We start from the raw sequence: 12912 nt of genomic DNA, 5'->3' as shown, positions 1-12912 counted from the left end.
TCTTACACAGCAGACAAAGCCTGCAGCATTACATTTGCAAAGGCTGCAGAGTTTGATTTGCACAGAACAATAACAGAGCTTTGGCAGATGGTTTTACCCTCAGCTTTTAATTGAGGAATGATGGAGTCGCTCACTCTTCAAAATTTCTGTGGTTTGGGGTTGGTTTTTGTTGCTGTAATGGAAAATTTTGCACTTCTTCAGTGCTAACTTGCAGTGCTGCACAGTCTGCATGTAAGGATAACGAAAGCTGAGATGTCCTTGAAAGGGTGCGTACCAAACTCTAAAAATACCCCAGAGAAAAACCTGACTTTCTAATTTTATTGGATGTGTTGTTGTGTGGTAGAACTGTATTGTGAAATATGGGCCTTTGGAAGGAGGTAAGCATTGATTTGGGTTGGGCTTTGGATGAATTCGTGTCCCCAAGGTGAGTGTGCACGGGTGTGAGTTCACCCAAGCCCTTTGCTTCCCCGTGCTCTGACTCATGCTTTCAGGCTTCGTCTTGCAATCACAATTGATAGAGATGTAGCACTCTCAAGGAAAGTCCCCAACTCTTCACAAGAAGGCCAGGATTCTCAGAGTTAGCCTGGAACTTGCAATGAAATCACATATCATTACCATAAGGGCACTGTAGCAGTGCTGCTGCAGCGACCTATAGGCGTAATTCATCACATCTCCAAGTGCTGCACTGGCAGAAGTGTACTCCAGGCTTTGCCCTTGGGAACTAACGAGCAGATATTGTGCTTACACAAGGGAAAGTTCCTTTTCTATTTAAAAAGCTGCTGTGGACCACGGTGAGAAAACAGACCCTGACTCCCTGTCCTCTGTATGGCCGGGGCTGTCTGTTGGTCCCAGCTGGAGGGTTCCCCACCTGGCCATGGGGCTGCAGGCTGGGTGCTGCTTGATTGAGACTTTCTTCTTCCTGCTTCCATTAACCAATGGGTAAGTTCAGAACAAGGCAAAAAGCCTCCTTGCCTTCAGAAGCAACTCCCAGCACTTGGAGGATGAGTAGAGTGTTGGGTCTTTTTTCTCACAGAGCTCCTTTGGGGCCTTAGAGCACATCCCTGCTGGTTGGTTCTTAAAACAGTTCTTAATTTTTGCGTCCCACAATGCACGTGTGTGAGCTTTTCCTGCCTCTTTGTACAGTTACAGGCTCCGCATGGCCTCTAGATGTCCCTCCTCTTCTTCTAACACCAGCACCAGGCAATGCAAGAAATCCAGCTGCACTGCATCCCCCTTCTTCAAGGAATAGACCTCTGCGTGTCAGAGCGGAGCAGGTACAGTGTGCGGCGATGCACGGAGCTCACCTGTCTTGTGTTTCTCTGGGCAAGGATTGCAAAGCACTTTACAGACCCAGAGCATCGCTGCTCTCATTGCAGCTGGTCACCAATAACAAACAGACGTGAAGGGCAAGAGCTAGGAATGCTCTAAGCCCTATGCCAGAACCAGAACCTCGTGTAAGGATGAGGCTTTTGCTTCCGTTTGGTAAGAGTGCTGCTTGTGTCTGAGCGCAGTCGTTGGTGAAGTGCTTTGGGATCCTTTAAGTTGTATGGGTGAATGCTGAGCAAATTTCAGAGAAAAACCAAAACCACCCCTGGTTGGCTGCTCTGGTGGAATGCTTAAGGCTCAAAGCCCTTAATTACAATGTGATTTGGAGCTGTGTTAACACATAGAAACGTCAGTTGGTGTTGTGGCAAGATCAACTGCTGTGATGTATATGGGCTTGGACAAATTGATGAGCTGGTCCACTGCGTTGGGTGATGCTGAGTTATTTTCCCATTGGCTAACTTTGAAGAAGACACTTCGTCTTCTGTTCCAGCAGCAGCATGCAACTAATTGCCTGCTGACCACTGATACAATGGCTAAGGGACTTTATATTGGAGCTGAAGGTGAGAATGAGTGCCAGCAAAATCAAGGCACTGTTGCAACATATTTGAAAAATAAAATCTGGGGAAAACATTAGGAAAATTCTAGAGTTCACTACCTCCCCAAAAACGGGAATGGTTGGTAATGGAATATTAACATCCCTAACTAAAAGATGGGACGTTTAGATTGGATATAAGGAAGAAGTTTTTTACAATGAAGGAAGTGAGGCACTGCACAGACTGCCCAGAGAGGTGGTGCAGACACCCGAGGTCAGGGAATGGGGCTCTGAGCACTGATGGAGCTGTGGGTGTCCCTGCTCAGTGCAGGGAGTTGGACCTGATGGCCTTCAGGGTCCCTTCCAATTCAAACCATTCTATGATTCTAACGTTGCTTAGACCACTGAGTTCTGAGAAAGCCAAGCAGAAGTCATAGCATGGACAGCTCTGCTGTGCCTCATTGCCTGGGCATACAGAGCTGCTCTGACTGCTTAACCATGACACTGACCCTGATTAACCACAGCTCTCTGTATTTGCAGGTACTAGGAACTTTTGGCTGGAAAAGGAGAGAGGAAGTAATCCTGCAGCATCATCCCAGCTGAGGTGAGAGCAGTTCCTCGGCAGACAGCAGGACAGCGGTTCCTTCTGCTGTCACTTTGTTCTCCCATCCAGAGGGAGAGGGACAGAGTGTGCTGGGATAGCATGGAGAAATGGGGAGAGCCAAGAGCTGGAATAGCACGGAGAAATACTCAGACAACGGCAGGCAGGTTACCTGTGTTCAGAGAGCTGCAGGGCTGGGTGAGAGTCTTCTTCCTGGCCAAACTTGGAGGGGTTTAACATACTATGCAATTAAATGCTGAGAAGACTGTTACATCGCTTTATTCCTACTTTGCATCCTAACGGGTAAAGAACTGGGCAACCTGCAGAAACCCACAGGGAGAGGGGTAGGTTTTGCTGAGGTTTCCATGTCTGCAGCCTGTGGGTACCCCAGTTCCTTGACTTTGTACCTTGAGCTTTAACGGGCACGGTGCCATTGCTTTTGGAGTGCTTCAGGACCCGTGTTTCTTTGGAAGACCACTTGTTAAGTGATCTCTGCAATGCACTGATAGCCCACAGGTTCCTAAAGGGACAAGCATCTGTTTCCTAAAGGCTGCTGTCGCATTTCTCGCCAGTCTGGTACTCTTGTTACAGTCAGGATTTGTTTGTTTAGTGACAGTATTGAACACACATGTCACTGAGCAGTGCCACGCAACGATTTTCCTTAAGTATGGAGCTCTGTGTAAGCTGTCATGCAAGCATGCTTCACTTCAATGGTCCTATAAGAGGAGGCATCGATGGAGGCAGCCAGGAGAGCCGCAGCAACATTGAGGTCAGTTTGACAAATGCAGTGCAGAGAGATCTCCTGCTCCTCAATGCTGACAATCACACACAGGCAGCGGTGCTCCTGCTCGTTTCACTTCTGAGGTCCCACTTTTGATGGGACCCCTGCTAATGTAGTGTCCGAGTTTGGGATTTTTGAAGGAGGCCGAGGGGGTTGATGGCCCTATTTCCCCCTTGTCTCGGTCAGTTTATCCCTTCCCTTGTCTTTGCACTCTGCACAGGTAAGCACACATCTGTGTATCCACGTGTTAATTGTGAAAGAACAAGTGCCCAGTTGATACTCCTTCCCACTGCCACCCTGAAAAGGTCAAAGAAGGATCGATTATATGTAGATCCACATATATATATATGGCTTATATATGAATATGTATGAAATGGCTGAAAGCAGCTGATTTTGTACAGTTTTGACGAAAATCAGAATGTTGGAGATGAATACAAAAGCTTTAAACAAAAACTGTTGATTCTGTTCGCCATAAAAATGTCTAAGCTACGTGTTTGAATAGGAGAGCCAAGGTCTTCGGGATCTTACCTTACCTAGCTGCAGATCTTTTGGGTAACCCAAATTGTAGGCTGTCTAAGTGCAATTGTGGTGTGATGCTGGGGATTGGATGAGCCATAAGAAGCAATGTGCCCTCCCGTGGTTGGAAGCAATGCTTCCAGCCTGAGGTGATGAGAGCATGGAGGTGAAGGCTTTGTGGGCAGCTTGGTGCCATCGCTGGCTGCTCTGCCTCTTGCCTAGACTGGAGAGTCTCGAGGATGTGTCCCCTCTTGAGCTTTTTGCTAGCAATAATTTCTTCTTGAAGGATGTGATTGTACCAATTCCAAACCAAGGCGGAAAAGTTTCACAGCAGCCTGGAAGACTGAGATTGTCATTATTCATTACAACCAGTAGGAAGTGAGTATCCGAATCTGCCGGGCAGCTTGGCCAATCTTGGTTAAATAGCACAGAAAATAAACTCCCTGGCCTTACATATGTCAAAGAAGCTGGCGTGCAGATAGAGCTCTCTGATCAGTTCAGCTCACTTTCATTTCGCATGTTACCTTTCCTTTAATTTTCTCTGCACGTTTTCCTTCCATCATTTCCTATTAGGATGGTAAAACCCCGTTCTTCCAAACAGGAATTACCTTCCCGTGCGCCCGGACAGCATCGGGACAGTTCAAACAACAAATCCACAGTGCTTAATAAAAACAGCTCCGATACGCTCTGTCCTGAGCACCACCTCGATGTGCCCTTGATTTTCCCAGGCTGCCCAAAGCACTGTGGGTGCCCCATCCCTGGAGGTGCCCAAGGCCATAGATGGGGACCTGGGCAACCTCATCTGGTGTGGGGCACCCAACCCATGGCAGGGATTGGAACTGGATGGGCTTTAAGGTCCCTTCCAACCTAAGCCATTCTGTGACGTTCAGTCGAAGGTCATGCCTACTGCACAAATCCTCACTGCTCACGTGAGGATTGTTGCTGAGCCCAAATCCTGCTTTAAACAACCCGTCCTGAGACGCTCTCAGCTTCCAGCAGCAGTGAGTTGAATGGAGCGCAGAGTTTCTGGCACGGATGCTGCTTCGTTCAGTGCCTTTGAGGCATACCAATGAGGTTAATAGGGGTCGCTTTTGTGCAATTCAGTTTTGCTGCTTTTTTTTTCCCCCCTCAGAGCAGCATTAACAACGAACAAACTCAAGGAGAGAAGCATGTAGATTGTTGTGCTATATTAACATTTATTTCCCCTGAGAAATGCTGGCCTATTGCGCCAACCTGTACATATGTATCTACCATTTTAAAAGCACGTCTTTCTGTCCCTGGTTGTAAATGCTCTGTTTTTAAGGTTTTATAAGGTGTGTTCCTCAACCAAAAGACCACAGCACCCGGCTTTGTATTGTGGCCATCTTTTTGGAGGCTCCATTGCAGTCTGAGCTGTGGCAGAGGAATATCCCCACCAAACTTCTCATTGTTTTCCAGCTGTGTGGGAGAGTTGATTTTTCTTACAGGAAATCAATCAGTTCAACGTGGTGTCGTTTCTCCAGAACGATGAGGACTTTTTCTTCGCAGCAAATTCAGGACAGTGCACCATTCTTATTTTATTTTACTCTCCCAAGGTGGAATTTCATGGTTCTGCAGCAAATTTTTGACCTCCCCGCTGTGTGCCTGCTGACAAAGCATGAAATTCTGCCCTTGGATAATGTTGTGAAAACCCAAGGAGAGCGTGGAGAAAAAAACTCAGGTTCTGCATGTAGGAATCTGCGAGGCCAACCCTGGTAGCTCTGCAGTGCTCTCATGGCAATGCTGATGTTGAGGAGTTGATGGAATAAGGAACTACGTGGGGATGTGGCGTGAGCTGGTTGGTGCTCGGATGCTGAACGTTGCTCTGGAAGAGTGAAAGCTCTGTTGCCTGTCCTCCATGTAAAGGGAAAGACCAATAAATCAATGTGACAAACCTCACTGGGGAGCTATTATTATTATTTCAGCAAAGGACGTCTTCAAAATGGAGAGGCAACACACTGTAGCTGTGATAGGTGAACGACTGGGGCTGTGCCGGGTGGCAGAAGAGGAGGAAGGAGATGAAGTGCCACCTCTGTGCCAGGATCCATCCATCCAGGTTCAGACCCAGGCTGATGTGTGTGGGTAAGCTACTCCTTTGTGGTTTGGACTCCAGGATGGTGAGCCTCTGCTACACTGAGGAGTCAGCACAGCGTGATGATGTTCCAGAGATGGGGTTGTTCTCTGTTGGGTTGGATGTGTGGGCAGGGCCTGAAGGGTGAGGTCCTTGTTTCATCCATCTCCACTAAGTGAAGGGGTCTGGAGCTCAACGATCTTTAAGGTCCCTTCCAACCCGAGCCATTCTGTGATCCTAAATGCTCCATCCCTGCATCTTGAGAGGGAGATGTGTTGGGCTGTGTGGGGCTGTGGGGTCACCATTCATCACCCATTGATTCAACCACACTCTTCTCCAATACGCAATGAGCAATGAGCAGGTCGGAGAACACAGAACTCACACAGAATAGAAATGGCTCTTTCACCCCAGAAAATCAGAAGATGCCATAATGGATCCAACCTGTTAGTAACACACCCACTGTTGTCACCACCGCCCCGCCTGCAGCAGCCGAACTCTTGCAGCATTGGAGCCTACCTGATTTGTATTAAGTGAGTTATTCTCTCACTAAACACTCCAGAGGAAGAAAGAAAACCCATCAGGCCACCTGCATCTTTGATTCCCATTCCAGCTGTGAATTGCCTTTAGTGGCTGTGGGACATCTCCAACCCCAACCCATCCTCACCATGCCCACTAACCACATCCCTCAGTGCCAACCCAAGGACTCAAGCTGTGCTGCATTTGTTTTGTGGCTTGCTTTGCAGCTGCCTGGGAGGAAAGAAAGTCAATTGTTAAAGTAGGCTGCTCTGGAAATGTTGTCTTGAATATGGGATGCTAATGCAAACAGTTCCTCTCTGCTCCTGTACAGATATACGAAGCATTGGGTCACCTTGACTTTCTCAGGGCTTAGCAGAGTTGATTTTCTGTTAATTTCTTTTGCAGCAAAATGTAAGATGTATTTAGCATGCCTCATTAGCGTTCTATTTACAAACAAATAGGTACATTCCTATCTTCTTCATTTTCCTCTTAATGTCTCTTGTTCTCTTCTGCTGGGGTGATGAAGTCTTTCAGAGCACAGCTTTCCCTCTCTGCACCACTTATGCTATTTGATCTACCATTCAAACTTTTCACTTTCTGAAAGAGTAAAACCCAACCAAACAGTTCTGTTTCAGCCAAGAACTGAGGGAGACGCAATCCAAAGGAAGGCAGAAATACGTGGAGGCTATTGCTATCTCTGATGCCAAACCTTAAGTGCATTGCTTCAAAATCCTTGTGAGCTCTACAAAATGCTATTTTTCCTTGCATCATGCAGGCATCAAGATTGCATAAATGTTCCAGAACTGACCTGAGCAGTGCTGTCTCCAAAGGAATGACTGCATCCATACCCCTGAGTTCCCAGTGCATGCACCCGAGGATTTTGTCCTCCTTGTTGGTGTTGGTGCTGCGCTGGAAGAAAACGCTAAACCTCTATTATGACCTTATTATACTTATTATACCATTTTTTTCTGATGCTTTACATGGGTTTAGAACTCTTGTAGGCTTCAGATATCAATGTATTTAGTCCAAGTGAGTTTGCTCTGGGCAGCTGAGCATGGCCACAGCGTGGAGAGAGGTGGCAGAGCCTGCCCATGGCTCCAAGACTTGATGGAAGGTGAGTGAGGACAAGGTTTGGGGCACATCCCCCTTCTTCCACCCCAGCTATCCCCTTCCCTTCTCTAAGGTCTAGAACTGCTGATAATGACAAGAATGCCTGACATTCCTTGTAGACTCAGAAAATGTAATTCTATGATAGAATCACACATTGGTTGGGTTGGAAGGGACCTTAAAGTCCACCCAGACCCAACCCCTGCCATGGGCTGGGTGCCCCCCACCAGCTCAGGCTGCTCAGTGTCCATCCATGGCCATGGGCACCTCCAGGGATGGGGCACCCACAGCTCTCTGAGCAACCTAGGAAAATCAAGGGTACATCAAAGTGACGCTTAGGACAGCAAAAACGAACACTCAGAGACATTTTTGGTTTTCTTTTTCTCAGCTTCACTCTGCTGTAGCTGATTTGACCCTAAAACCATCGACATCAGCACGGTGAGGTGGTGGGAGGCAGCAGAAGCCCAGAACCCAGACCTACTCCATCCATTGGGTTCCTTGGGCTGGGACAGGGCAGGCACAGCACAGTGACACAGCTCTGGGCTGTCAGGACTCAGCTCCCCCCACACAGTGCTATTGCCAGGTTGGATGCCCCAGTGCTGGAGCTGCTCCTCGTGTCCCCAGGTCTATCCCTACTTTGGCTGCCTACAGAACAGGGTGACCACACCTGGACATGGCAGAATGGGGTGACAACGGTTGGGCAGGGTGACAACACGGGTTTGGGCCGCCTGCAAGGCTCCAGCTGTAGTTCCCTGGTTCTGCATTCCCCCCCCCGTGCCCCAGCCTTCATTTTCCAGGAGCTCTGGGACCCTTTCTTCCCAAAGACAGCTCCCAGTCTGCATCCTTTCCCTCTGCCGAGGGAGCTTTTAACATAAAGACGGCTGAGGCGGTTCGGACCCACTCGTGGTTACCTCTCAGCTCTCCATCTGTGCCATCCCCGGGTGCCGTTGGTAGCGGTAGAGCGGGAGCGATGCCGGCGGTGGGCGGGTAGGGGTTAACAGCGCGGCGCAGCCCGGAGCCGCCCGCATCGCATCGCATCGCATCGTATCGCATCGGGCAGAGGGAGGAACGGAGGGAGGAGGGACACTGCAGCAGCGGCGATCCCGGGGCCGGGCACAGGCAGCCCCCGCCCCGAGCACGGCTGGGCCCGGGGTCCCCCCCCGCCCCCTGGCTGTGCCCATGACCGACGCCGAGGACCCGACGCGAGCCATGGATGTGACCCCCAACCCCGTCACCTTCTCGCAAGTTTTTGGGCAGCAGTGCCAGCTCATGGAGGCAGGTAAGGGAAGGGTGTGTATGTGTGATGTGTATTTTCCTGCCCGTCGCCTCCTGGCCGGTGATGTCCTCCCTCCCATCCCCTCTTCCCAAGGTCTTCCCAAATTTCCCCAAGGGGAACGGTGGGGGGGTGAGCCCCGCTTCAGCTCCTCCCCAAAACACAGCCGTGCAGCTGAATGGCCACAATCCCAAGGCAAGGGCTGGGATTATTGCATGCACCAAAACAAGGGGGCTCTGAGCCACGCAGTGGGAATTGCTGCGGTGTTTGGCTGCGTGCACAGCATAGGCAGCAACTTTTCAAGGCAAAGCATGGACGTTATTTCTAAAGAGCCATGTTCAAGCTGGAGGTTGGCTCGCTGGCTTGGGCAGTGCATCCATGAGTGTCTCATTGCATGCAGAGCATCTCCAGCTGCGTGCATCTCTGCTTTGGTTTTCAGTGCTATGAAAGGCAGTGTTTATTTCTTTTCATTTTATTTTTTCTTTGCTTTTTTTTTTTGTGTGTGCGTGTGTGGCTTTTTGTGTTACCATAGCACCTGGAAGCCCTGCTCCTTTCCCCATCTGTTTTCAGCTGGGCCTGATTGCCAGTTACCTTCACCTGCTGGCAACTGAATGGGGGATGTGCAACAGGGCTGCACCCCCCCCTCCCATCTCGTTTCTCTGTGTTGACTTTGCACAGGTGCTCTGAACCCTATCCTATATTGGGGTTTTGCACGGATCTCTGTGCAACTTCTGCTGCGGCTCTCCTTGGTTGAGTCAGAATTGTGGGTGCTCAGTCGGTGCTGTGGTCACACTGCTGCCCCCAGGGAAACATCAGAAAGTTTTCCGAGTGGGTTTGGCACTCATCTTTGGTGTTATAGGGTGTGGGATCAGTCCCAGGGCTGTGGGGTTGAGTGCTACACGAGGAAAAGATGTGTTGGAGAGCTGATGTCCTGAGAGAGCGGGTTGGTTTCCATATGAGTGAGAGCAACCAGCTGGGAAAACACAGGTGGAACCGTTGTGTTGTTTGCTGTTCTTTTCCCTTTCTCAGTCTGTGAGTCCAAGGGCTTTTGGCTCCCACCCGGTAACTCAACCACGGGCTTCTCTTCCCCGTGAAGGATGTTTTCATAGTGTTTGCTGGGGGTGTTCCTGGGGATGTGCAACCTTCGTGTGCCACGCGATGTGAGGATGCTCCATGAATACCACTGACAACCAAAGACAAATCACTCGGTCGTGTGTGTGTGTGTGATTTGGTCTCTACGAGCTTTTTATTTTCACGGCAGTAGCAATATATGCATGAGGTGACCTTTGGGGTCTCTTTCGACCCAAGCAATGTGCAACACAGGGGAGCTGTGCAGACAGAGCATCCTGCCCTTCCTATTGTGCCCGCCAGCACTGCTACCACTTACCTTGTATTTATTATGCCTCAGTAAGTTTGTTTGCTGTGATGTGCTCTGTGCAGTTACCTGGGTGTTTCTATTTGCACTCAGCATAGCATACAGTGCAATGGGAAGGCTGTGGTTTATATTGGCTTAACTCTCTGCTTTGGTTCACTGACACCGCTCTGCTCCCCGAGGCAGTGAATCCTTGCTGTCACATGCATTAAATCGGTCTGATGCAGAGTGATCTCAAGGCACGGTCACCTTTCAAGAGCGTGTAATTATGAAAGGGAATGTAACTTCTCTGTAGGGCTGCCTGGTGAATGAGGCTTCCATCTCATATGCAGGTTGACTGGTTTTTCTTCTGGTCCAACCTACAGTTCCCAAAAGCAGTAAGTGAGGGGCTGGCTTTAGGACGGTCCTACATCTTCCCATCACAGCTGAATGTCACAGAACCATGGGATGGGTGGGTTGGAAGGAACCTCTGAGATCACAGAGCCATGGGATGGTTGGGTTGGAAGGAACCTCTGAGATCACAGAGCCATGGGATGGTTGGGTTGGAAGGAACCTCTGAGATCACAGAGCCATGGGATGGTTGGGTTGGAAGGGGTCTCAAAGATCATCCAGTTCCAACTCCCTGCCCACCAGGCGATGCTTGATGATGCATTTTAGAGCATGACTTTGCTTATCTTTGTGTATTATTCCTTGACTCACTGCTCCATTAGGTAAATTGTCATCTTCCATTAATTCTTTGGCTCAGAGATGCTGCTTTTTGTTTTGCTGGGCTCCCAGGTTTTATACCTTGCCAGTCGATTTTCCATTGGTTGTGAAATAAGGAACTTCATTCAAGATGTGACCTGAATGAGCAAAAAGGCTTAAGTAACTGAAAAATCATTCAGCTTTTAAGATGCTGCACTGAAATTTTTATGTATTGCCTTGCAATTACAGATACATTATCCATTACGTGTATTTTGTTCCTCAGTAGATACGAGCCCGGTTTGGTGACTAATTAGAGCATTAAGGCTGCAACTTTAATAGGAGTTCTTCCATGGAAACTGATGTAATGTGGCTCAAAACTTTTGCTTTTTTCCCCCTCAGATTTGTGGTCTAGCTCTTAGAATCACAGAACCACGCAGGTTGGAAAACACCTCTAGGATCATTCAGTCCAACCCCAACCCACCCCCACCATGCCCACCAACCGTGTCCTTCAATGCCGCATCTCCACGATCCTTGAACCACCAGGGATGGTGACCCCACCACCTCTCTGGGCAGCCTGTGCCAATGCATCACCAAACTTGGCATAAAGATTTGATTTTTAACCTATCTAAGCTTCAGCTGAACCCAGAACATTGATGTGAACAGGCTCTAATACTTCATATAAACCAAACCATCTCCACAAACAAACTCTGTTTGCTATATGCATACGTCTTCTCTTGGGACATCAAAAGCAGCAAACTGTTTGCAAGCAGAATTGTAATGCACGTAGGAAACATAATGTGCAGAGTACTGAAGGACACATTTCCAGCCCTGCTTCACTGCAGTCCTAAACCACCCGAGCCAAGCACATTTTATGCTGACTTTTTTCTCGCTGTCTGTGAGGAAAGCAGAGCTGTCATGGGGGGTTTGCTCAGATGCTCTCATGATGGATCTGTGCCTGGAGAATTGCAGGGCCAGATTCTCACTGCAAGAACACGAGCGGCTGCAATAGATGGAACATGCAGGGAGGTTGGTTTCCTGGTTGGTGGGCATGGTGGGATGGGTTGAATTGGACTGAATGAGGTCTTGGAGGTCTTTTCCAACCTTAATAACTCAAAGTATTTGAGAAAGCAAAATAAAAGCCCCCCCCAAAACAAACAAAAAAGCAACAACAACAACAACAAAATAAAAACAAACCCAAAAGAATAGAAAGAAAATGCTGAAAATGTCATTCTTTGCAAAACTGAAGAGCACGTTGTTCACTGTCACCTCAACAGAGAGACTCAATTATGGAGCAGCTGCGTATGAAGCACTCGCCAGCTGATTTACTCCTGATTAAATTAGGGGAAGTGCTCATCCCTGCTCCTGACAGACAAACCTGATATTGTCAATTAACGTTCACGAGCAGCAAAGTGTAAGGATGCAATAATTCCTTCAAATTGAGTTGCACTCACCGTGTTCTCGTGCCACCAGAATAACGAGCTGAAAACATGGGTATGATTAGCACCAGCTCTGAGCATACCTGGGACTGCAGCATAAAAACCCTTGGCTTCCCCTGCAGCATCCTTCTGCATGGATAAAAATAGAGCATGCCCTCATCTGAGCCCTCAGGTTGTTTTGCAGAGGTGCTTACTGTTAGCTTGACTTTTTTTTTGCAGACACCAAAACAAAAGCACAGCATGCTCCGGTGACTCTGCAAGATGAAAGAGCTCAGCTTCAGGTTAGCCAGAAATAGCAGTGAGGATTGCAGGCTGACGGCGCGAGGATAAGGGGAGGGCAGTGCAGAAGCCTGGGAGAAGCACTTCAGATGACAAGAAGATGAAAAGAAATGGGATACGTCTTAAAAGTCCAACGTGGCCCAAATGAGTGCCTTTGTTTCAGGGAGGGCTTTCTCCCATTTAGTATCTGTTCACCAAAAGCAAATAAAAGCATTAAGGCTGGAAAAGACCTCTAAGGTCATCGTGTCTAACATCAGCCACTCCCACCATGTCCAAAGGCCATGACATAAAATCATAGAGCCATTAAGGTTGGAAAAGACCTCCAAGATCCCCAAGTTCAGCCACAACCCACCCCACTGTGCCACTGCCACGTCCACATCTCCACACTGAACGCCTCCAG

The 12912-nt window shown here is 48.7% G+C and overlaps 1 protein-coding gene and 1 long non-coding RNA gene across 2 annotated transcripts in view; both read left to right on the top strand.

Moving 5' to 3' along the window:
* The window catches only part of PRDM2 (PR/SET domain 2), a 38557-nt gene extending 32884 nt beyond the window's left edge, over nucleotides 1-5673 (top strand). Inside the window, exons 4-5 of the mRNA XM_025142589.3 lie at nucleotides 1144-1274; nucleotides 2399-5673. Of these exons, the coding sequence (XP_024998357.3) occupies nucleotides 1144-1249 (106 nt within the window). The 3' untranslated portion in view covers nucleotides 1250-1274; nucleotides 2399-5673. The remainder of the gene's footprint in view (nucleotides 1-1143; nucleotides 1275-2398) is intronic.
* Nucleotides 5674-10687: 5014 nt separating this feature from the next.
* LOC107054938 lies at nucleotides 10688-12739 on the top strand. Its single transcript, XR_001469806.3, has 2 exons — nucleotides 10688-10823; nucleotides 12453-12739. It is a non-coding gene; the product is annotated as an uncharacterized LOC107054938 (long non-coding RNA).
* Nucleotides 12740-12912: the final 173 nt, after the last annotated feature.

Source organism: Gallus gallus, chromosome 21, assembly GCF_016699485.2.
Source record: "Gallus gallus isolate bGalGal1 chromosome 21, bGalGal1.mat.broiler.GRCg7b, whole genome shotgun sequence".
In the NCBI taxonomy this organism is placed as follows: domain Eukaryota; kingdom Metazoa; phylum Chordata; class Aves; order Galliformes; family Phasianidae; genus Gallus; species Gallus gallus.
Note: the sequence above shows the minus strand (reverse complement) of the source record. Positions and strands in the feature narration are given on the sequence as shown.